This window comes from Anabrus simplex, chromosome 1 (assembly GCF_040414725.1).
Source record: "Anabrus simplex isolate iqAnaSimp1 chromosome 1, ASM4041472v1, whole genome shotgun sequence".
NCBI lineage: Eukaryota > Metazoa > Arthropoda > Insecta > Orthoptera > Tettigoniidae > Anabrus > Anabrus simplex.
In genome coordinates this window covers 1,080,344,762-1,080,372,166 of record NC_090265.1, presented here as the reverse complement: position 1 = coordinate 1,080,372,166, position 27,405 = coordinate 1,080,344,762, and the positions used below count along the sequence as shown (strand labels likewise).

The window sequence follows — 27,405 nt, the reverse complement described above, 5'->3', positions numbered from 1 at the left end:
CGGGACTAAAAGTTCCTGCGCGTTGGAGCTGCTTTCGGCAAATGACACGTTACAACTGAATCTAGTAGTTCGGTGTGTTTCCTAGAGTGACTGAAAAAGGAGGAAATTCCCTGAATATCACTGAAAAATATCTTCACTTCTTTTATATTGGACGTGGCTTTCTGCATAATCAAATTTCCAACATGAGCATAACAATGAAAAAAATTAGCTTCATTATGTACTTCCTTTATGGGTGCTTGTACACCAGTCTGCACACCGCTCATTACACTAGCCCCATCAAATGTTTGACAAATTAGTTTTTCAGGTGTTTTGTCAATACCCAACTTACTTAGTTCACTGAAAACCACAGAGCTTATACCTTCAGCTGTATGACTGGGTGCCGGAAAGAAACCTCAAAACTGCTCATGTATTTCGCCATTTATATGATAGCGAAATATATACACCACATCCATTTTCGTTGCATCGGATCATTTTGAAAAGACTTTTGGTACCGAAAATAACAATTCTCCTCTATCTCTTATGGAAAAAAGGACTGACTTACCTGCTGATATTAATATTTCAGTAGATGATGTCCATAAGGCATTATACAACATTAAAGTTGACACCTCACCAGGCCCAGATAATATTACAGTTCGTGTATTACGACACCTCAAAGCTACTAAATTTCTGACGTTACTCATCAACACAATGCTTCATTTCTCCTATGTACCTTCAAAACTCAAAATGGCCAGAACAATTTTAATACATAAGGGTGGAGACATAAATGATATTAAAGAATGGAGACCTATAACCATATATTCGGTGTAGGAGAATAACTGAACGAGTACTAGATATGAGACTGCGTTCATATGTCACACTAAGTCCTCACCAGCGTAGCTTCATGCCATTACCTGGTACTGATGTCAATGCTTCCCTCGTGAATGGTTGCCTCCAGGATGCGAAACGCAACAAAAAGGATTGTTGTGTCATTTTTTTAGATGTCACAAAAGCATTTGACTCTATTAGACATGAACATATCAAACGATCTCTTCAACAATCTGAAATTCCTCCTAACTTAGGTAGGTTAATTGAAGCATTTCTTACAAAGAACACCGTTCAAGTGGAAGCTGATCATAAGAAATCAAAACCCATCAAAATTAAGTGTGGCGTAGCTCAAGGGTCCCTTATCTCACCACTGCTGTTCAATTTAGCAATCAATACTGTAATACAAAATCTCACTGACCATGACATATCCCAACGTTATGGCTATATTTTATCTGGTAACCTACCGCCATTATCCTCAGTTGCTTTCGCAGATGACCTAGTCATACTCAGCAAAACCGAAAATGATGCTACTACCTTGTTAAATTTAGCTGAAAGCAGCTTTGCAGAAATTGGTTTACATATCCATCCTCTTAAAAGGAAATCTATAATCCTGAAGAAAGGAAAATTAACTGAAGGAAACATCACTACAGTTGAAGGATCAATAATCCCATCGATAAAAACAAACAATGAACGAATCAAGTATTTAGGAATTGACTTCAACAATGAAATCTCTCTTGACAGACATAAACTAATAAGCACAATAACTTCTGACTTAAATAATCTGGTAAAAACGAAACTTCTAAAACCTGAGCAAAAAATCAAGATTAACGAGTTTGTTTGGCCGGGTTTGATCTATCCTCTACAATGTGCCCCTCTGACACAACTATCAAACACTTTTTTTAAAGATCTGGACAAAATTATAAGAAGTTCTGTAAAAGAAACAATTATGCTGCCTGATGATACTCCAAATTCGATGCTGTATAGTGCCAGAAAGGTCAGAGGGATGGGAATAAATTGCGCAGAATGGGAAGCAAATATACAGCATTACAATATTTGTAATCGCTTACTCCATGTTCAGGACGTTCACCTACCATACGTAAGGAAGTTACCTGAAGAACAAGATATGGCACTCCACAGACTTGACATAAAAAAAGAAAGTCTCCCCCCAAAGATTGATGGAAGGAAACTACGCGAAATTATGAGAAATCGATCCTTTCAGTCGTGGTGTCAGCTACCACATAAAGGAAAAGGAGTAGTGTTATATTCAGACTGCCTGAAAGCAAACTCCTGGATGACTCATAAATCACCTCTGTCCTCCTCTGAATACATGAATGCAGTGAAGATGACATGCAACCGCACCGCAGTCAGGTCGGTTCCCGGTAGGTCATTCAACACAACCCGTTGCCGCCAAAATGGCTGCAACGAGACAGAAACCCTTGGACATGTGCTGGGATTCTGCCGGAGCACTGAACTAATGCGCAACCACCCCCACCACCGTGTAAGATCGTCGATTGCTCAAGGCTTGAGACAGCGTGGATGGGAGGTGCACAAGGAGGTTCACTGCGTCTCTACCGATGACTCTAATCGGAGGGCGGACATCGTAGCCATCAACAGAGAGGACATGAAAGCGATGGTCTTAGATCCCACCATTCGCTTTGAAAGGGACCTGGTTGAGGCTCGGGATGTGGAGCTAGAAAAGCAAGCTATTTATATTCCATGCTTGCATTACCTTTCATCTAAGTATAAAATACCTATCGATCGGTGGATTGTCAGAGGCCTGCTATTCGGAGCAAGAGGCGCCCTCCCTAGTCAGACATCAAACTTCCTACAAAACTTGAAAGTTCCATTCTGTGAGTTAGAAAAAATAGTAATACAGATACTGAGGGACTCTCTGCAAATCATTCACTTCCATCTGTACCTGAGAACATGATTGACATTTCTCCCCCACTAACCCCGGGAAAAAAGAAGATAACAGCTTCAACGATTAAATCTTCATTTCTTGATATTTTTAAACTCCATTGAAATTGAAACTGTATTCCGGATCCAAATGGTCACCCTCATTGGAGGATGGACGATTTATTTCTTTAATCAATCTCTCTCTCCTGCTTGGATGGCTAAGTAATTAGCAGCACTAATTTCTTTAATTATAAAAGTATGACATACTTTGAGCATAGCATCAAGTATATCGTTCTATAACATCTTCGACGTACCCTTAAAAACTGTTGCAGATTCTAAATGTTCTTTCATTGCGATATCCAAGCTAGCTACAAAGTCAACTAAACCACAAAATATTCCAGGATTGTTTGAATCGGTTGATTCATCAGGGTCGCGGAGCGCAAGTTCAAACACACCACAGAATTTCACACAATCAATCAGACGAGATAAAATATATCTATTTTTGTCGACCTGTTCATGCTGTTTATGAAGTGAAAGTCTGTACCCACTATCAGGTTGCATCCTTATGTCCAGCTCACCTAGAAGTGCGAGATCCATTTCGTTGGTTAAATGTTTCTTTGATTCACTGTGTTTTTTCAGTTTTTCATTCAAATGCTTTAAATATTTGACACCTGTTGTGCTCGATGCATTGTCACCATCGAATAGAATGCAAGGGGGAAAAAAGAATTTCTCTCTTCGTGTCCACATAACCATTTCACTTTAGCATACATACCACTATTCAATTTTCTGTTGAAATTCCTGTTTTTTCCTTCCATCTGCTGCACAATAATCATATCAGGTTGCGGTGGTCCTAAACTCTTGGCACGAACTCTGGTCTCAAAATTTAATTGCTTTCCAATTAACTCACTGACTTTATTCATTTTGAAATAAACAAGCACACAAATACACAAATTATAACACTGAAGAGAATTCACGTCACACCCAATGTTACTGTAACCAACTTATCAGTAGCACCTCGAGCAAAAGAAAATGTGTTTAAGTGCCGTAACAAAATGTTACTGTTGCTAATCATTGGCCACTTGGTTATCTGATATAACTTATATCAGTTATAGAAACACAGTAACCTCATTTAAGATAACTTATTTTAATAATTCAAACATCTGAAAACAACTAAATCCCTGCAGGAGCTATATGAATGCATTTTTTAAATAAACAAGACTAAAATATTATTATATTTACTTTAGTTGCAGAATTGGTGAATTGGCTACACTGATGTTTGTAAAGCATGGATATTTCTCGTTATCTGTTATTTGCTCTATGCGCATGCGCTGCAGAAGTCCTCAAGGATCAGAGTGCCCAACCTGAAGCACTCCCTGTCGCCCGCTCACCCACACAAGCCCACAGCTGTCATGGACGTTCACCATCTTCAAATACTGTGTTCTAATGCGCAGGCGCGTCGTTTGGGCACGAGACAGTCTGGTGCCCAGAGCTGCACAGTTCGCCTGCCACTCACCTCGCAAGACTCCTGCAGTCATTGCCGCGCTGACAGCAACGGCTTGTCTCTTTAAATATAAAAGGTATCCTCTCTTCGTGCTTAAAGACAGTGTGTGTTTAAATACCTACCAAAATCCGTAATCCAGTTAAGAATATAACATTTTGTCGTGATAATATTTGTAGAAATAATTGTGTTGTTCGGCTGTTGCCCAACTAAATTATAAATTATTTTCTGAAATTCTGAGTGCAAAAACATGACAGGGCACGTGCCCCTGTGCCCCTAAGGGCCCAATGCCACTGAACATGACCCCCTAGTAACCCCTTAAAAGGCTATTCACTCCTCGTTGCTTGTGTCTGCTTGTCTACTACTACAATTTCCTTTACACATTTTGCTTATTTTTTTCCATACGTTCTTGGATTCTTTACAATATCTATTTAATAACTGTACCTCTTTGGTCTGCAACTCCTTCCTATTTTCACACAGTTAATATTTGTACTCCTTCCTTTTTCTACAAAATTCTACCCTTAATCCGCAGAAGACAACTGTTGGGCATTTCCTGACATCTTAGTTTCATGTTCCGGATGTATGTTGGGATATACCCACCAGCTGTTTCCACGGTAACTATATACTGTATTTGTATGTGAAGCTATTACGTGTGCTGCTGCTGTCTGTAGTTATTGTGTAGAACTTCTAGTAATACCACAGCCTTTTACATACATTCGAACATTGTTCTGCAAGTCTTTTAGGTAAATAAAGGAGTTGCTGTTTACATTAGTCGGCTGTAAAAATGGCAGCATTCAGACAGGGTAGTGCTACTTTGTCTGATATGGCTAGTTTTTTTGGATTAACAGCAGTGATGATGAATTACCTGTTATGGACAGTGACTTTAATGTTTCTGAGAGTGATAATGACAGCTGTAGCAAAGATCTGCACTAAGAAACCTGGACTTATCCTGGAATTTGCTTCAAGGGAGGTACCTTTATTGCTTACAGGGAGGTAAATTCGGGGAAACTGGGTGGTCTAGGGAACAGTGATAAGGGTACAGGGATCTGGAAGTCAAGAAGGGATGACAAAAATGTTAGTGTTGAACTGTAGAAGTATTGTAAACAAAGGAATAGAATTAAGTAATTTAATAGATATATACTTATCAGATATTGTAATAGGAGTTGATTCATGGCTGAGAAATTATATAATGGATGCAGAAATTTGCTCATGGAACTAGAGTGTGTATTGTAGAGATAGGACAGGAATGGTAGGAGAGGGAGTATTCATTCTGGTGAAAGAATAATCTGTAAGCTACGAAAAAGTTAAAGATGACAAACATGAAATTCTAAGTGTAAGGGTCATCTCTAAAAATAAAGGCATCTTAATGTCTTTGGAGTGTACAGACCGAGAAAGAGCAGCGCTAATGCCGATTTGGAATTATTTGATAAGATAACACAGGCCTACAGGAAAAAAAATTCTCTCCGGAGAAAGATTGAAGAGGTGATTTAAGCTAATTTTATTTTAAATATGTAAACCGCTTTTGCCTATCACATAGAGTTTTTTTGCTATTTTAAATCCAAATTTGACATAATGTTGTAATTTTGATAGAAAACGCCATAATAGAGAATATAATATGTAATTTTAATGGGACATAATCAGATTGAAACAAATATACAAAGTAACATGTTCATTGCTAGAATGTATGAATTTTACTACAAGAACACTATTGTTTGCTGCACTTTGATGTGAATGAAGGCTGTGTTGATTTGCGTTTGTGTTCCTCAGTAGTGTTATCTCGCACTGGACACCAACAGTAATCTGACATCATGGAGACATCCCATCGCCCCTGATACCTTCGTTCCATTTCTTTTAGATCCTGATGGAATCGCTTGCTATGTTCCTCACTGAATGCTTCTAAATTTTCAGGAAAATAATCCAGATGACTGTGCAGGAAATGTAATTTTAAGCTCATGCGGCAACCTGATTTCTGGAAGTTGTACAACATGGTTTCCACAATCTGTTGTTAGTTGACATCTTTAACATTACCCAGGAATTTGCTACAAACATCCTAGAATGACTCCCATGCCTGAAGCCGTGTTTCGTTCATCATCGTACTGTATGTCGGATCCTTAATAAGCTTCCGAATTTTGGGGGCGTCAAAAACACCTTCCTTAATTTTGGCATCCGACAGTCCTGGAAATTTCTGACAGAGATACCAAAAGCAAGGACTGCCTCTATCCAAACTCTTCACATACTGCTTCATAATTCCCAATTTAATATGTAAATGGGGCAATAACACAGTTTGAGGATTACCGTATTTACTCACATATTAGACCCCTTTTTTCCTCACTTTTGCAGCCAAAAATAGTAAAGGGGGGTCCAATATGCGATAACCTCAAAATTTTGTGCAGCGAACACATGACTTCTAGGCTATAAAGAGCTATAAATTGTACGTGTAAACATTCTATACTATTATTTAACAAACTTAGAATGTATTTAAGTTATACTGGCTATTTTCGTCGAAAGGCAGTATTTCTAAACGTAAAAAGACAATAAATGGTGAACACGACTTTTAAACCTACAGTACATATAAAAGTCAGATTTAGTTACTCATGTTACGTCATTCGTTACATCTCATTAATTCTTCTGGTGAGGTTGATGTCAGGAAGGGCATACGGCCTTAAAAGCTCACTACGAAGATTCATCACACTTCATACTCAACCCCGTAGAACAAAGGGATAAGGGTATCGTGTTATCATATAGTTAAATATTGATACAAAATAACTTAATGGCCAGTCATTTGTTTCTGTCAGTTCAACAGTAGGCCTACCACACAGTAAACCTGATCACTGCTTTCATTTGAATTATCGCCTTGCGCCGCCAACTTCCCTGCCCTGCTACCAGCATGTCGGAATTCTGAGTGACGCCATCTTCACTGCCATCTTGTCAGTCGCGTCAACAATGCTTCATTCTCTTTGAACCATGCACTGCAATCGAGAGTATACGAGGTCCCGTCTTTATGAACCTTTTAAAAATCATTTCATTCCCGACTATAGAGTCTAAACAGTGTGAATCTATTCCCAAATGGTTTCTGGAGATGGTCGCTTATATTCCCAGTTGGTGTATATATAGCAGAAGCTACTCCTTCCGAATAAAGCCGTCTGTAGAAGGCATGCCAAACAGGTGTTCTGTGTGCCAAACCATCAGCTGATAACTAGCGTATGTTACGAGTTGTACTTCCGAATGTAATACATAGTAACTGGAAACATTTTTTTTATAACTGTGGCTGTTGAAACACAGACCTCTATTTTCAAGTATATTTCATGCTTGTTCTCTACATTTATCACATCAGGATTTTATAAACAGCTGTCCATGAGATAGGACAGACCACATTGTTTAGGTTAGGTATATTATCGCCCTGATAGTGCTAAAAGTTCCTCAACGGAAAGAATAAAAATAAATAACAGGAAAATATACCGCATTTATGAATATCTACAGGTGTGGCGGTAATACGTTTTATTATCATAATGTTTAATTTCGTACGTTCGTTGTTTCTTCTTCTTATTAACGCGTACCCTAGTATGTTTTGTTTGGAGTCTCCGAAAATCGTTGAAAGTACGTGGGGACAAAAAATTATTATTATTATTATTATTATTATTATTATTATTATTATTATTATTATTATTATTATTATTGTTTGTTAGGTACATTGGCGAGTAAAATAATAATTTTGATTGGGTAGCTTTTATCACGTTTTAAACTTACTTCTCTCCAAATATATACCTATATTGGCCCGAGTTACGAGATATTAAACAACCACTTTGTTAATGACCTCGCCTGCTGTATAAATAGCAATAACCGCGAATGCACGAATATTTTTCAACTAAAGTAAACTCGTTTCCTCATCCCGAGGTGGTATAGCTCTTTTTAGACATACCCCCAGTGGAGGGGAGTTACATGTACCGCTTTTACCGCATATCAACCTTCCTGCCATTCATAAATCTCTGGCAGTACGGTACCGGGAATTGAAGTCAGACTCCCGAGAACAGCAACTAATTGTGCTAACCATTATGCTGGTGGACATTATTAACTAAAAAACACAGACATATAGCATGACTGATGCATGCTTGCCATGCGCGGGTCGGACACGAAGCTAGGCCTATTCACCTATTTGTGCGACATTATCAGAGCTGCAGTAGACCTACGTTGCGGAGGCAGACATTTCTTAACTACTAAACACAGTGTACCGCATGGATTCGACGCGTTTTTATTGCGTAGGTCGAACGGACGAAACTATTCACAAATTTGTGCGATGTCATCAGAGCTGCAGTAAGACTTGTACCCGCTTCGAAGTGGAATTGTTGTCCTTCTCTGACGAATTACGTTGGGGGGTCTTATATGCGAGACTTTTTTTTTCATTTTCTCCGTCTCGAAAAGCCAGGGGGTGTCTAATACGCGAGGGGGTCTAATACACAAGTAAATACGGTAGTTAATGTACAATTTACAATGTTTTTTTTTTCTCCAAACATAAACTGTTTCCTCTTGGTCCACTCAGACACTAACCAGTGACGATCCCAGTCCTGAGAGTCCCACCCACACAGAAAACAAGGGAACTTTGTATATCCTCCTTGCTGCCCTAATATGATACCACACACTTTAAAATCACAGCACAGTAAACATCTGTGTTCATTGTAGTTCAGTTTCTGCAACACCATCGATAAATTGTGAACGTTTTCACGAAGAGATGTTGAATGTGCGACTGGCAATGAAGCAAGATTATTTCCATTGTGCAGAAGAACACCTTTGGAGACTTCTTTTACTGGTATCAATAAATAGACGCCAGTCCTTTGCTTGGTAAAATGTTCCAAGGCGATGAATCAAGCCAGGGATATCACAGCAAAACACAAGTTCGTCTTTGTGAACAAAACACTGCTGGAATTCTTCCTCCCACTTTCTGTAACAATATGAATTTATCCCAGGAAGTAAAAAATTTCTCTCTTTTAATCTTGATCCTAGAAGTTCACTCTTTACTTTAGTGAGGCCTAGGTCACGCACCAAATCATTTAAGTCACACTGATGGTAAAGATGTGGAGTTTTATCCTCAACATCCAGTACAAAGGTGTCATCATCACCATCCTCTGCACTTGATGATGACAAAGACACACTCTCTGGTAACTGTATTGGTGGTTTTGGGACAGGAATATCAGGTCCATATGGTACGGGGGTTATGGCAGATGAAAGGCAGGGATAAACAATGTGCTTTTTGTTTTTTGTATTGAATCCAGACACTTTACATACACAAAAATAACATTCATCAAAAGGATTTCTTTGTTCCCGCCAAGCCACAGGGATTCCGAATAGCATTCACGGCAACAACCCATTGTACCATTGCCACAGGTTTTCTACACACATTTTACACGCAATATGGGGTGCAAAATTCTTGTCCTGATCACCTAACTTCATGTTAAAATAGGCCAAGTACAGGCTTTATATAAATGGCGTAATATTTTGCTTCCTGCTTTTAACTGTATGCTGGCCACATATATAACAGAAAGAGTTGGGATTCTTCACACATTTTTGCCTCAAAACATCACTGCCAATTGCCATTTTAACACGAACGAACTCACTTATCCACACAATTGACTTCAAGTGCATGTTGTAACTTGTAGACAAGGGCGTGACACACGTTCTCAGATTCTCCTCTCAGACTACGGAGAAATGCGATATTGGTGTTTTGACTTTTTCTGACATTGCGCACGCGCGAACTGCAACTGTTCTAATTGTTCTTCCGGTGTTCCTGTATGATTACCTACTCCCCTCCAAAACAGAGCACATACAATATTTTCTCTCTGGCATGTCCATAGCAGCATTCCATACAACCAATCCAAACCTCATTTACAACAACGAAGCTCCATTAGCATAAACATGAGATGGACTTGTGACAAATCCGTATGTGATACGAAACAACTGGTATTATTTTTTACATAAGGACACTAAAAGTAATGAATATCACATACAATTACTTTTGCCGGAAGATCTTCGCAGGCTGGTGTAATCAACTACAGTTCATGGAAAATGATATGGAAAGGAACGCGATTGTAGCGGTTGATCCCAATTTACCAAATGCCAATTGAGAAGGTAATGCAAATTACATGAAGCATGACCAACAAATTGCAAATAAGTTAATATGGGAAGGACAGCTGAATATGAAAGTGATGGAACCAACTAAAGGGAAGAATTTTCTGGACGTGGTGCTGGTAAAACCATATGAGCTCTATACAGAAACCGAAGTAATAGATGGTATTAGTGATCACAAAGCTGTTTTTGTCGTAGTTAAAAATAAATGTGATAGAAAGGAAGGTCTTAAAAGTAGAACTATTAGGCAGTACCATATGGCTGATAAAACAGGCATGAGGGAGTTTTTAAAACGTAACTATGATCGGTGGAAAATGGTAACAAAAATGTAAACAGGCTGTGGGATGGGATTAAAACAATTGTTGAGGAATGTGAAAACAGGTTTGTACCTTTAAAGGAATGCTAAAGACCTACTATATTATAACAGAGAAGTAAAGAGACTAAGGAGGTGCAGGTTGGAAAGAAATAGAGTTAGAAATGGCTGTGGAAATAAGAATAATTTGAAGGAACTTACTAGGAAATTGAACCTAGCAAAGATGTCGGCTAAGGATAACATGATGGCAAGCATAAATGGCAGTCATACACATTTTAGTGAAAAATGGAAGGGTATGTACAGGTACTTTAAGGCAAAAACAGGTTCCACGAAGGACATACAAGGAATCATTAATGAACAAGGGGAGTGTGTATGCGAAGATCTTTTAGAGGCAGAAGTATTCAATCAGCAGTATGCAAAGATTGTTGGTTACAACGATAATGTCCAGATATAGGAGGTGACTAATACTTTAAAAAAATATTAAAATTTACCTACGATAACAACAACTTTTACAATAAGATACAAAAGTTGAAAACAAGAAAAGAAGCTGAAATTGATAAGATTTCTGGGGATATACAAAAGGGAATGGGTTGGGAAATAGTACCATATTTGAAGTAATTTGGTTATTGTTTGCATCAAAGAGCTATACCAAATGAATGGAGAGTTGCTATAGTAGCCCCTGTAGGAAAGGGTGATAAACATGCAGCTGAAAATTACAGGCCAGTCAGTTTGACATATATTGCATCTCAGCTTTGGGAAAACATTATTTCTGATTATATTAGACATGTTTTCAAAATTAATAACTGGTTTGAGAGAAGGCAGTTTGGGTTTAGGAAAGGTTATTCCACTGAAGCTCTACTTGTAGGATTCTTGCAAGATATAAGCAGATATCTTGGATTCAGGTCAAATGGACAGTATTGCGATTGAGCTATCTAAAGCATTTGACAGGGTAGATCATAGGAGACTACTAGCAAAAATGAGTGCAAATGGACTAGACAAAAGGGTGACTTAATGGGTGGCTATATTTCTATAAAATAGAACTCAGAGAATTAGAGTTGGCGAAGCTTTATCTGACCCCATAATGATTAAGAGGGGAATTTTGGACCTTTATCTTTTCTTATACATATAAATACATATAAATGATATAAGTAAAGAAGTGGAATCAGAGATAAGGCTTTTAGCAGATGATGTTATTCTGTATAGAGTAATAAATGTTACAAGATTGTGAGCAAAAGCAAAATGACCTTGATAATGTTGCGAGATGGACAGTAGGCAATGATATGATGATAAATGGGTTTAAAAGTCAGGTTGTGAGTTTCACAAATAGGAAAAGTCCTCTCAGTTTTAATTACTGCATTGATGGGGTGAAAATTTCTTATGGGGATGATTGGAAGTACCTAGGTGTTAATATACAGAAAGATCTTCATTGGGTAATCACATAAATGCTAGGGGCTTTACGTCGCACCGACACAGATAGGTCTTATGGCGACGATGGGATAGGAAAGGCCTAGGAGTTGGAAGGAAGTGGCCGTGGCCTTAATTAAGGTACAGCCCCAGCATTTGCCTGGTGTGAAAATGGGAAACCACGGAAAACCATCTTCATGGCTACCGATAGTGGGATTCGAACCTACTATCTCCCGGATGGAAACTCACAGCCACGCGCCTCTACGCGCACGGCCAACTCGCCAAGGTAATCACATACATGGGATTGTAAATAAAGGGTACAGATCTCTGCACATCATTATGAGGGTATTTAGAGGATGCAGTAAGGATGTAAAAGAGAGAACATATAAGTCTCTGGTAAGACCCCAACTAGTGTATGGTTCCAGTGTATGGGACCCTCACCAGATTACACGATTAAGGAACTGGAAAAAAAAAATCCAAAGGTAAGCAGCTCGATTTGTTCTCGGTGATTTCTGACAATAGAGTAGCGTTACAAAATTGTTGCTAAGTTTGGGCTGAAAAGACTTGGAAAAAAGGAGATAAGCTGCTTGACTAAGTGGTATGTTCTGAGCTGTCAGTGGAGAGATGGCGTGGAATGATATTAGTAGATGAATACGTTTGAGTGGTGTCTTTAAAAGTAGGAAAGATCATAATATGAAGATAAAGTTGGAATTCAAGAGGACAAATTGGGGCAAATATTCATTTATAGGAAGGTGCGTTAGGAATTAGAGTAACTTACCAAGGGAGATGTTCAATAAATTTCCAATTTCTTTGCAATCATTTAAGAATGGTAGGAATACACAGATAGGGAATCTGCCACCTGGGCAACTGTCCTAAATGCAGATCAGTAGTGATTGATTGATTGATTAATTGATTGACTGATTGATTGATTGATTGATGGATTGATTAGTACCACATGGAGCAGAAGTACTGTATAAGTAGGAAAGGGACACACTGTCAGTTTAACTACATGCTTATTGCTTATAGAGTGCATCTTGATTGTTAATTCATATTTTAGTAAATAAGACTTTGTACCTTCATTTTGCATTCATTGTAAACATGCAGCTTTCTTGAAGAAAAATAATATACACATAGCACAGGACCACACTAGGAAAATATTTGTCTGCAAAGAGTTAACTCCTGCAATCCCTCATTTCTGTATGCTTTTAGTGCCCATATCACTTCAGATTCCCTTTTCTTACACTCACAGTTACTGGATACCGAAAGTTTTGCTTATTCTCTCTTCTCTTCTTTACAACCATTTTACTGTCAGCTATTACAACTAATCTTTCAATCTTTCAAGTTGCTACATCTATGTTGTTATTCTCTATCATATTTTTAATACATAACTTCATATTTCAAAAGTTCCCTCCCCCCCCCCCCCAGTAATAATCCCTAAATTCATCCCTGTGTTCCTCTATCTATATATATATGTATGTATACCTTACCAATTGTTTCTGTACATTAGTAATGTGTTATTGTTGTTTTCCGTTGATTTGACCTCACTTCTCTGCAGTCAAATAACAACTGGGAAATGAATAGATGCTGTCCAATTCTTTCCCTTTATGTAATATCATTCAGTGCCTTCTAGGTGTGATTACTAAGTTGATAATACTCCCTCCTGAATTGACTATATAAGTTAAATTTCCTGTTTCATTCCCCAGTTACCAACTATTAAGTATGTATAGTTCCTCTACTGCACACATTTCTAAATTTTCCCTCCATTCCTCTTGCACTCCTTGTTTTGTCTTCTACTTCCCTTTACTAATAATTTATCCAGTTCTCTATTGCATACTGGATTTTTTCACCCCTTGCATTAAAATCTCCCATTAGAATAATTTCCACTTCTTCATTCATTCATTTGATATGGTTTACTTGTCTAATCAAATAATTTTTTATTTTCAAAGGGCAATCCTGCTGAGTGATCATAACAGAAGCTTATGATAAATTCTCTCTGTCCCTCTTTACTTTTAAGTATCATTACCCAGACTACTTCTTTGAGGTCTTATTCCACTTGTTCTACCTGTTTACCCAGTTCTTACTTTATAAACACAGATATCCATCTCAGATAACACCATTTATGTACTCTCAACTATTTCATTATACTCCAAAAGTTATAACCCGGTATTTGTCGTTCACATCCTACTGGTAGCTGTGATTCGATAATTCCCACCATCTCATTTTCACCCTATTAATTTCGTTACCTCATTATTTCCCACCTCACTCAAAATGCCCTCTGTACTTATATATCCTACTAGCTGATGTACCCCTGCTGCACTATGGAATTCTATATTGCATACAAAATTCTAGGTTAGGTAGTGTACATGTTGTGAGCAAATTTGTATTAAATTGCATAGCTCTTAACGTTACCCTAGAAACGCGATGGGGAAGTCACCAAATGTCTTATCTCATATGAAGACTGGGTTAGGGATTTCTCATTGTAATAGTAGGCCCACTTGCCTACCATCAGTCACAATCAGGTTGGGGAGTTTTTATTATAATGGAAGAGACTCACTCTTCACCTGCTTTTTTACATCCTCAGAAAGACTGTCTTAGTAGTTTTCTCAATTGAAATGAACATAGGTCATTACAATGACATAAGTAGAAATGGCGCAATTAAAAGAAATGCTTTCATATGAAATACGGTACTCAATCAAATGAAAACCACACATTTTCTCACTTTTAATGAACAGTACTACGCTGCCGATCTAACAGTCTAAAGTTCCAGAGTTGGAATGATCAAGCCGCAGACAGCCGTGATCCATGAACACTCTTAGTTTTTTTTCGGTAGAGGGGGGAGGGATGAATAGTGGAGAATCCCAGAGCAAAACCTATGCCCTTTTACTAATCTGTTTCCTAGGAGTACCTGATGAGTCGGAAAATCTCAATTCACTACACTGGTGGCAGAAAAAGCTATCTGACTTGGAGGCAAATTTTTCCTCCAAGCCAGAGAAGAAACACCCTCTTCACAGCTAATTTGGAATAAAATTAATGTAGAATGTAATGAAAGTGAAGAGGAAGAAGCTTTTCTTAAGAAACGGCTCTTTTCAGGGTTGAATTTTGAGTTATTTAGTGAACTGTGGTGCTATAATTTGGAATAAGCATAAATTGTAATTCTAGACCAGGTACTACTACTACTACTACTACTACTACTACTACTACTACGTGAGCCTCTGCTTTAAGTGTGCACACTGCTCATTCAAAACAGCGCATCAGAGTAGGGATCAAATAGCTGGAATACTATGATGAATCAGTGTATTACGTACCAGCAGTATCAGGAAATGTATGAACCAGAGGTATGGCATGCTAAAGAAGAAAGTTTTCTAACTCCCCATCTGTCCCGCCAATATTCATTCAGGCTGTTATACTCGGTACACAGCAGTAATCCTATCTATCGGAGTTGAGTGGCAGCATAAGAGACAAAGAACATCACAACAAACAATGGTCAATGCAATGTTATTGTTGATCAATGTTATGTGCTTTTGATATTGTAGGCCTTCTCATTTAGTTTTCTTCCAACTCTGAAATAGCACTCTTATCATAGCCGGTATGATAAAACTGAATAAAACATAAATGATCGGAAATTGTATTCTCTATAACTTTTGTTATGTAGTACATTTCGATAGGACCCATAATACAGGTATTCAAAAATTAAATTTAGGTGCCTTCCCCTAAAATACAATTTCATCCAGGGTGAATAAAATTGTTTATAGCTAAGACTGTAGTTTCTTATTCTCCAACTTTATATACCAATTTTCATTAAATTCTGTTAACCCGTTTTCTCATGGCTTGGCATTGATTTGACTTAGCAACAAAAATACAAAATCATGAATATCTGCATTATCATAGCCGGTACAGTAAAAATGTATAAGACATAAATGATCGGAAATTTAATTCTGATTTATAGCTTAGATTGTAGTGGCTCATCCCCTGACATTACATACCGATTTTCATTAATGCTCTTCAGCCGTTTTCTCGTGATGCGTGAACAGACAGACAGACAGACAGACAGACAGACAGACAGACAGACAGACAGACAGACAGACAGACATTATGGAAAAGTAAAAAGTGCATTTCCTTGTTACTGTGGACATGGCCGATACAGAAATACCATTATTTTCAAATTCTGATCAATGTACAAACAAAACTCTTATTTGATATATAGACCAGATATTTACTCATAGGAATATCTGCTATGCTCACAGCCTAAATATGAGTCATTTGTGATTTTTCTAACTGTAAAATACTTCCAATAAGGGAGCTAATTATTTCCAACTCCATACCTCTGTCTTCATCCATACTCCTCATCCCCTTTTTAGCCCCAATGTCGTTCAAATTTAATGGTACCTTACTTTTTCCTTCTTTTTTCTGTATGATGACCTCCCTCCTGAAAACAGCATCCTATTCACATACAGCTGGTTTGGAGTGTAGATGTCCTGAAGTTTTCACTGAGTCATTGCTTCCTTGATTTCCACTTTCCTTGTCAACACAAGTTGCTGCCAAGTCAATGCTGTCTTGATTGCCTGCGGTTGCACTGAACTCTCGTTGTGCTGACACATCTGATCCTCTTTCCATTTCTTGCAGCTGCTTGGCTGACCATGTCCTAGAGTCACCAGTCACTGTAAGTCTGCTCCCAAGAATAAATGCCTTCAGCCCTGAGATGCGCACTTTTCCTAAGTGAATATATAGTGTTTTCATGTTTTTCATTTCTTCTGGATCAAGTTCTTTCTTGATACATACTTTAGTTCCTTTCGGGTGCCTCACATTATTCCAATATTTTTTGATTTCTTTAGACTCAACACCATTTGGACTTTCACTGGTCTTCTTCCCTTGTTCTTCACTATTCTGAAAGTTTTATTGATGTCACTCTCACTACAATCAACTGTCACTTTGTCACTGATCAATGAAATTACTTTGTCTGGCATATCGTTTAGCTGCTCCTCATCCAAATCTTTCAATCCATATAATGATAATATTTCTCCTCCTATCTTCCTTGTCCCATGTCTGTTTTAATTCAAGCTTCCTTACCCTTTCTTCTAAGTGCAATATTTGATTCTTAAATTCATCTAATTCCATCTTATTTTGAAACAAGCTCACCTTGATATCCCTTAGATTTTTTAAGTGGGTCTTGATTTCTTTGATTTCCTTATTCTGGTCCATTAATGTGGTCTTGCCTACTTGACATAAGTCCTTCATGACCTCCTTGAGCTTCTTGATGTAGTCCCAAGACAGCCAGGGTCAGGGTTTAATTCAATGACAACAATCACCAACAGTACCATAACAGATGTTAGTTATTAATGGACCAAAATATGGAAATCAAAGAAATCAAGACCTATTTAAAAAAAATGAGGGACATCAAGGTGAGCTTGTTTTAAAATATGATGGAATTAGATGAAATTAAGAATCAAGTATTGTGTTAAGAAGAAAGGGTAAGGAGGCTTGAATTAAAACAGACATGAGACAAGGAACATAAGAGGAGAAATATAATGATGTATGGATTAAAAGATTTGGATGAGGAGAAGTTAAACGATATGATGGACAAAGTATTTCATTGATTATACTGCATTATATTAGAGGGACTGTTGACATTTTGGATGTACCGTACTTAACTTTCATCAAAGCATCCTCCCTACAGCACTCCAGTATTGCTCAATTGGCACTCCCATTCTTCTTACACGCTTACACTCTTGGCATAGACTCAGCACTACACATTCATTCACCTTGCTAGTTGGATTACAACTGATATTGTACAATTACATCTGAGAGATGGGATATTTTGGTTTAAAATAAGTTATTCCTCAAAAAATTAGAAGTTTAGTGGACTAGAACAGTAGAAGTATATCAAAGTATGCATATGACAAAGAGATTACACTAGATGTAGAGTGCAGTAGTCACGGTACATAGAAATGAAAAGGCCAGAACAGGATAGAGTGGCATGGAGGGCTACATCATAGACCCAAATAACAACATAGTATTTTGGTAGTTCTATGACTTGTACAGCATTGATTTTTGTCTCTAAAACTGCTACTCCTCTACCCTTGATTCTTTATAGATTTTCGTAGTAGCATGGTAACCACTTAACTCAGCTGTTTATGTTGAGTTGAAAAGTGCCTATGATGATGATGATGATGATGATGATGATGATGATGATGATGATGATGATGATGATGTTACATAAATATCCAATCTATTTAGGCTTTTTCAATCACAAAATTGCCAACATTTCCTCTTATTGAGGCAATGGGCTCATCAGCTGGATTGTCACACTTCTCCAAGACACTGGCAGTTTCCTTTTGGAGCATATGCAGTGACAGTGCAAATGCACCTCCAGATATGTAAATATTTTCCTAAAAATGCACAACTTTTGGTGCTCCTATCTGAGGATCCAACCTGCCTTTGAGCTGAAAACTTAACAGACAGACCCTTCTAGAAATGTATGAAAATGGTTCAACCCAACTTAGCAATAACTCATTCCTAGAATTAAAATTTCCTAAAGGTTTAATCAGAGCAAGTACAGAATAAAATTAGATTAAAAAATTGTTTACTTCATTAATAAAGTACATCCTTTATTACCTGAGTAAATTCTTGATGAAAATCCAGTTCTGTTGTAGGAGTAATCACTGTGGAATAACACTTTCATCAAACCTGAAGCATCAATGGGTCCCTCATTGCTTGCATTGCTGAGACACATCGTCTTAAGCTGTCGCCAGTTCTCAGTATTTCCAACACCTGTAAAGACCAGAATATTATGGTACTGACATCCAATACAACTTAATTACGAGGAAATCATTGCTGTGTAACAGTTAACCGGAAAGATTACCATAACTATTAGTTAAGTTGTTCATCTCATGGATATTCACTGTAAGGCATGGGAATAAATCCATAAATAATTGAGGTACGTAGTTGACAAACAATCTAAGTTAAACATGATCAAGTTTACCTACAAGGATTTTTCTCAGGTAGCTGTGAGAAAACGCATAAAGAGAATTACATTACATTACAATTACATATATACACACACACATACATACATAAGCATACAGGGTGGTCAGAATTGACTGAGTAAACTCATCAAGATGTGAAACCTTGCATCAAAATAAGTGCAATTAACATAGGAATCAATGGTCTATCGCCACACTTGTCATCTTGTTTATAAATTGAGCATGAGAATGTTTTAATGATTAACACATTGAACAATGACATATTTGTAATGAGTTAACTGCTGTATCCTGAGGATTTTAGCCATATATTATTAATAATAATCTTTATTGCAGCCAATGGCCATACATACAAGGGGAGAGATATTTATAAAGAGAGACTCACTGACATAGTTGTGTTGAGGTTTCTCGCCATATGCAGTTCATAGCATGATATCTGTCACATACTTGCTCACATCTGTTGCACACTTTTAAGGTGCACATCATGGAATCGTTCTGTTTTGCACACTTTATGGTGAAATCCATGCATGGCAAACCTGGTGACTGTATGACATAAGTCATATCCGGCTCGTGTCTTATCTCGATTTATCATTGCATTTGTTGTGTAGAAATTGTCCTGTATTGTAGCTTTCTTCATATGAAGTTCCTGTAGCAGCTCCTTATAGCTTACTGTAGCTGGCAGGAGGGACTGGAGTCTTACGTCTTCCACTGGGAATGTCTCCTTCGTAAAAATGTAGACCAGTCTGGATAGCGTGTGTTTAGACACGTTCCAAACGTGTTTAAGGGACCAAGGCTTCAGGTTTTCGATTTTCTGTAGTTGCCTTTTCGAGAGGTACTCCCATATTAGTTCTATATCATATGTGGCTATCGGCAGCACTTTCACCTCGAATAAACTCATAGCTGTCTCTAATGACAGGTGCGGAAGATGTTTGATATCATTGATGGATCTCACGGCCGCTATAATTCTGTCTTTCAGATGGATCAAGAAAGTTGATCCCATTACCCAGATTGTGATCCCTAGGTACTTGTAGTGGTTACTGATTTTCAGTCTTTGTCCTTTACATGTGATGAAGTTGCTGTCTGTTAATTTTCTTCCCTTTCTGAAGATTACCAGCTCTGTCTTGTTTGCATTCAGATCCATGTGTTTTTCCTCAGTCCAATCAGAAATCTAGTCCATTGCAGTCTGTAGCTCATCTTTGCTATCCAAAGCTAGTGCCATATCGTCCGTGTATAGTATATGCATTTACTTTCTGGGTATGCTCTCTTATCTCCGTTGTCACACCATGTGTGAAGACATTGAAAAGTAGTGGGCTTAGGGGGTCACCTTGTAGTACCTCATTGGTTTGACAGATCTATTTTGATCTACCGAGGTTATCGTCGATTTGTACTTCATTTTCGGATAATATATTTCCTACTAGTCTCATCAACCATGTGCAGCCTATGAGTTCCTCCAATTTCCTCCGTAACTTTGACCTATTTACCGTATCAAAGGCCTTTGAGTAATCAATGAAAATTACATACATTTTACCACCTTTTATTTGGCAATCACATTTTAGATGTCTTATAAGAGATTCTGGGCTGCCATCAAAGTCGATCTCCTGGTTCTGAAACCAAACTGTTCGTCTGGGAGCAACGGGTCTATTGAAATGTTCAGTTTATGTGTCAGTGAGGCTCCATTACTTCAGCAATTATTTTTGAGTTAAATAATAATTTTTTTAGTATCTAAATCTATAATTATATCTGCCAGTACTGTACTCATTTAGTTCTTTTAGTTTTGACTACGAATTATGAAAGGAGGCCAATATTTTTATCACATTCTTGAGCTTTCTTTTCTTTTATTTACCAGTACTTCATACATGTCATTAAATTTATTTCATAATCACATTTGAAATTGTTACATTAGTATTAATATGATATTTATCAGAAAAAATGTGAATGGTAAAGATAATTTTTCTACATACCCAAATAGGAATATTTGACTTCATGAGATAAAAGTTTGAAACATCTGAGTAAACAGAGAGACATATAGCTGCTTTCACAATACCATCAAATCTCTTTCCTTGAATATTCCAGTTTCTTTCTAATGGCTTTCCTGTAAAGACTTCCCACACTCTTGTAGGTCTTGTCTTATGTTCTGTTTATCAGAGTTTCAATTGCGCTTCTAAAGACACCATGATAGCATTGTTGAATGGCCAACAATGATATTTTCCTTATTCATTTTATTGGTAAAAAGTATAGAACAAAAACGTTTGTAAATTATATTCTAAATCAATTTTGTGATGAGCAATTTTCCTGTAAAACCAACCACAAAAAAAAAAAAAAAAAAAAAACATTGAATTTTATGTTTCAGGCCGCCCTCTGAAATTCCCCTCCTGCTGAATATTTTTGAATGAGTTACAGCTAAGATTCTACCACCCTTATCCTAAAGTTAAATACCACATTTAATGAAAATCCATCATTCCATTTTCCTGAGATGCTGTAACAAACAAACAAACAGACAGAGTAAAACCACTCCAGTGTAAAAACCAACTATCAGATCAATATTCAAAAAAGTACAGACAGAAAGATGATTTTATACATACAGATACACATAATAAAAATAGAAAAAATAATGCAAGACATCTGCAAGTTAAGATATCAATATCCATTTTGAAAATTAGGGCCTCTAGTATCAAATGGTCGAAATGGGGACTTAAACATGTTTTCATCAATCTTCTTGCGTTGAATTTAATGGTGAATGTAGTTTCATTCAGAAATGGACAAAATTAATATATTTTGATGTTTAAAATATGTGATCACTTTCTAACTCTGACATATGCACAGTGAGTTTACATCAAAAACTGACAACGGAAAATTGCCCAATGCCAGGTGCTCAGAGGATCACGCGACAGTTAAAAACTGTTATGGCTACCATAATATTGATCAAGACTTCGTAAACAGCTCATTTTAGTGCATCTCTTTGAGTCTTCATTGTATAAAATTAAAGTGTTTTTTTGAAACATCCAATATTATTTGACATGGATACTGAAATAGAACAGATTCCTCCAGACAAAGCTACAAAGCAAATCGCTAATCCTGGAATGTAGAAAAGGGCTGTAGAAAAGAAGGTAAGGTAAGGTAAGTTATGTAAAATATGTCAGCAGATTTTAATTTATATAGTTCTTCAATTTTTATAAACAGAATATTGGATGTACATGGTATACACGAGTCTTAAATATTGTTAGTCTCTATATATAATGATGGAAGTTTACCACTTCTTTGTTTACTTGCATATACCTAATGCTGATTTATCCTTAATTACTGGCTTAAAATAAGATCTGAAATTGAAGGTTTTAATACATGTCCTTAGTGAAGTAGGATTTAGTCAATTTATGTTTGTAAGATATCTGAAACTTATAAATTGCATTATGTTTGGTTCTAGGTACTCAGGAAAGGAGATGCCTTCACATCCAAAATGTACTCACAAGTTTACTTTCCAAATGAAAACGAAACGGCATATGGCTTTTAGTGTCAGGAGTGTCCGAGGACATGTTCAGCTCACCAGGTGCAGGTCTTCTGATTTGACACCTGTAGGCGACCTGCACGTCGTGATGAGGATGAATTGATGATAAAGGCGACATATTCACCCAGCCCCCATGCCAGCAGAATTAACCTATGACGGTTAAAATTCCCGGCCCTGCCAGAAATCGAACCCTCGGACTCCTGTGACCAAAGGCCAGCACGCTAACCATTTAGCCATGAAACTGGACATTTACTTTCCAATGCAAGACTTCATCGATCATTTTACTCAGTTTCTGAGAAATGTAAGCAGGATGCTTTTGTTCTGCAAAGCAAGGTCACTATGATGTAAATGAACTCCTGCAGAACTGCCAAATTCAAAGACCTGTACATATGAATATAGAGTTCGAAATCAAAAGCCAAAGGGTATGTCTACCTTCAGAATTGAATATAAAGTCATTGTGGGTAGCATATCATGAAGAAGTTAATGACACAGTGAAAGTCAAGGAATCCTTTTTCAGGTGCATCCTTAATATATGGTTCAATTCTCTAGTCCTGCTGTTAATGAGTGTAGTGAGTGTCTGTAACTGAATCACAAATTAAAGATTGCAACATATGATAAGAAAAGAAAATATATAATTTTCAGACAAACTTTCCATAAGACCCCAGCAAAGAGCTTTTACAATTGTTTGAAAGAAAAAGATGAAGATGCTACTTGCGGTCACAAATAGGAATCAGTAACCAGACTGCTTATTACTCACGCCAGTTATACTGCTTCAATTTATCTGTTGTAAAAGGTGTTTCATCAGATTCCATAACTCCACACAATGTATCTCTTTGCACTTGGACAGAAAATCAGGCATGAGAATCTTCAAATGAGGGTGCAACCATTATTTTTCATGAACTAAATCAACAAGACCTGGAAGGTTTTTCCTGTGTCTGCCTTTTTAGAGATCACTGTGCAGAACAAAATAAAAATGTATACGTTGTTACTATGAGTGCAGATTGGGTAGCAAGTCATGCTACTCCAACTATTTCCAAAGTTGAACTTGTTTACTACCGGGCGAGTTTGCCATGCGGTTAGAGGCGCTCAGCTGTGAGCTTGCATCCGGGAGATAGTGGGTTTGAACCCCACTGTCGGCAGCCCTGAAGATGGTTTTCCGTGGTTTCCCATTTTCACACCAGGCTGTACCTTAATTAAGGCTACGGCTGCTTCCTTCCCGCTCCTAGACCTTTCCTATCCCATCGTCACCATAAGACCTATCTGTGTCGGTGTGACGTAAAGCAAAGTTGTAAAAAAAAAAAAACTTGTTAACCTAGTCACAGGTCACTCCTTTTTGCCCTCCAATAGGGTTTTTGGCCTTATTGAAAAGACATTGGAGAAAAGAAAGACCATTATATCAGACCAGGAGTACCATGACATGTTTTCAAAATATGGTAATGTGAAGGAGATTGGTATGGACTGGGTACCCCTTGACTGGAAAACATCAGTAGTCTGCTAAAAACAAAAAGAGCAAGTCAACTACATTTCAAACTATCTGCATGCAAGTAAGTGATCCTCAGGAAGACTAGAAAAGGTAGTATTGTTGTGAAAGGTGAGCTGGTTTACAACACAGATATTGGAGTAGAGAGGCCAGTAACAAAAATTGGGAAAGTTCCTCAAGATGTGAATCAACAACTAATACCTATAGGTAGGAACCTGAAAAATTAGCATCCATTTGTTTCAAAATTAGCATCTATTTACAAAGTTAAAGTAATCACATGGTATTATTAATTTTAACGATTCCAAGTTTATGAAGTGCAATTATTGTCCTTGGTTCACACACAATACAAATTCATTGTTCAAACGAAGGCATTGTCAGTACTTCAGCATTGCTTTTTTCCAAATTGCACCGCATGTCTGTAACCACTGTGTTGTAATGAGACAACACGCGCTAGCTATCTACATTGTTCACTGGGGTCCACAACAACTCAAGACAGTATTTAGCAAATATGCTGAACTCTGTCTGAACTACAGTTAATGCAAGCATGACACCACATTTTTCACTTTCATCTGGGTTTGAATTGCATGTTTCAGAGTACAGTAACCAGACCAGATATCGTTTCGTGAGAGATCTGTTACTTCAAACAATTTCTCAAGCTCATCTAATTTATCAGTGATATTCAAAATTATATTTTTTGGATACAAAGCTTGAGAAATTGACACAAAATGCTTATGGTTGGGGTCTTTAGCTTTCAATGTGGCTAGTGGCTAGCTTGCACTATGAAGAATGAGCAGCTTTGACAAATATGTCTCTACATGCAGCCTGCTGTAGAGGAGTGAGCTTAATTGAAGCATCATTAGTTGCCGCAGAAAAATTCCCCTTGCAGATGAAGGTAAAACTGGCATCAATGTCATGCAGTTTGGGGTAAAGGAGATGAGAGGTAGGATACAGGGACCCTTCAAGTTCAGTAAGGAGGTCAACCAATCCAGCTGCATGACATGTGACAAAAACCATGTGGGAGTGAAGCCTATTCACTTCTCGGTCACTCAGATCAGTCAGGTACTTATTACCGCAGTTGTTGATGTCTTTCATGTCAGACATCTTGAAAAATGTAACAACATCAGTAAAGTAAGCACTCAAATAGAAGACAGCCTGAAACCAGCTATTCCATCGGGTTATGACAGGTGCAGGAAAAAGCTTAGCTTCCTTTGAAGCACCATACTTTGATGTTACGAATTGTAAATAATTATATTTTCACTTTCTTGTGTTCAAAAATGCAGACTTTTCCATCGCAACCACATGATTTAAATCTGCGACCCAACTATTGCCAACCAAGCTGATCTTATGTGTCCAGCACTGTACATGCATTAAATGATCCCCTATGACCACACTTAATGTTTCATAACATCGGGTCATGTACTGGGCACTGTCACTAACAAACACTTTAACTGCATCATATGGTACACTGTAACTGAGCAGAGCTTCTAAAACAGCACGAGAGCAGTTTGTAGCATTTACTGCATCAAGGCAGTCCACAGAAACAAGGTGCAGCTCTCTTTTCGATCCGGCTGGGACTTGGAACATGATGATAAAAACACAATGGCCCATTCTATCTGTAGTTTCATCACAGAGTATGTTGATGTTTTTTCCCACTAGAGCCTCTGCTGCTCTTTTCTGGTGGTCAGATGCAACTTCTACAAAGGAAGAAAGACCTCAAATTATAACAAAATAATTTAAATTTACTGGATCAATTGGGTACGGGTAAGATAGTTCGATATGGAAATCGCACTCAAATTCGGTATCCTTCAATTTTGTGCGTGGTTTCGATGTCGTAATACCTAAACCGTACCCGATCAATGAAATCGAAACTTACCCAGTAAATATATTTCACACAGAGTTCTCACACATGGCAGCTCTTCATTTGAAAACTCAGTAATCCAGGCTCTTAGCTCTTTGCTATCCAGCTTTTCCAGAGGTATATTTGCTTTGGCAAATACTTCACTGTGCGTTTCGAGAAGTTATCTCTGGAAATTTTTCATTGTTTACAACTATCTAACTGTGTAAGCACAGAAGATTGCTTTCTTTAAGACGTACTAGCAGCAGGGGTTGAACTTTCGTTATCGCGTCACTTACCCACGTGTTTTTCAGATTTAACATGTTTCATAATCCTATCTTTCTTCCCCCCCACCTTAGCAATTACAATAGTTGCAAAACACTGTCCCTGAATCTGTGGCATATAAACCATCCTTTGCCTATTGCTGAGCCCTTTCTTGTGCAGTTTTTGTCATGCGCCCCATAACCTAAACGATCGCTCGCCTTTCTACTCTTGACTAGTTTCAATTTTGAACAACAGGAAAACAACGCTGCATCTACCTCGTTATTTCCGTGACACTCAATTTACATTTTGATAATAATTGATACAGAGATCTTATTCCTCTTGCTATTTCCATTGTATATATCGATTAAAGTCAGCAAGCAGCAATCGATCGGCTACTTTTCTTCATCGATCGGAATGGTTGAAAGATTTATGCATCATATTTTGAGTATTTCTGATGATTTTGCCTAAATATGTTGTTTTCGCCAGTAAAATAGCACATTTTCGCAGAATTTGCACCAAAATCGCATATTCATACTAATTTTGCATTTTGGGTCACAATTCGCATTTTGTCGCACTTCTATTTATGTGTAAAAGTTATTTTATTCCAGATTAGAATTACCGTAGGCTTGGATTCAGTACAAGATTCAAAAATTCGCATTTATTGCAAATGCAATTTTTTCAGGTCCCTACCTATAGGTGTCCCAATGAAAAAAATAATTTAATAATGTTATTTGCTTTACGTCCCACTAACTACTTTATGGTCTTCAGAGATGCCGAGGTGCCGGAATTTTGTCCCACAGGAGTTCTTTTACGTGCCAGTAAATCTACCGACATGAGGCTGTCGTATTTGAGCACCTTCAAATACCACCGGACTGAGCCAGGATCGAACCGGCCAATTTGGGGTTAGAAGGCCAGCGCCTTAACCGTCTGAACCACTCAGCCCGGCCAATGAAAAAAAAAAAAAAAAACCAAACCAAACCAAGAGAACCTTCAACATGTAAACAATCTCCTAACAAAACACTTTGGGAATTGGAAAGAGTATACTTACATCACAAGAGTGGTTTAAAACAGTTTTTGAGGAAAATAAGAACACTCACAGTGATAATATCTCAGACGAATATGACTGCTTGGCAGATGATTGCGTTCCATAAGAGCTGTTGGATGATGATATTATTCATATGAATGTGAATGACGAAGAAGGCAATTTCAATCACAATATGATAAAGTATGCATGCATATATTTTTAATGTATTTTATATTTTCTTTGATCATGAACATTTTTTTTTTTTTTTGCTAATAACATGTTTAGACAATTT

At 37.6% G+C, this 27,405-nt stretch overlaps 1 protein-coding gene across 1 annotated transcript in view; it reads right to left on the bottom strand.

Moving 5' to 3' along the window:
* Window positions 1-27,405, bottom strand: part of Cubn (Cubilin) — an 882,604-nt gene that overhangs the window by 400,223 nt on the left and 454,976 nt on the right. The window contains exon 39 of the mRNA XM_068225286.1: window positions 18,645-18,800. Within this exon, the coding sequence (XP_068081387.1) occupies window positions 18,645-18,800 (156 nt within the window). The remainder of the gene's footprint in view (window positions 1-18,644; window positions 18,801-27,405) is intronic.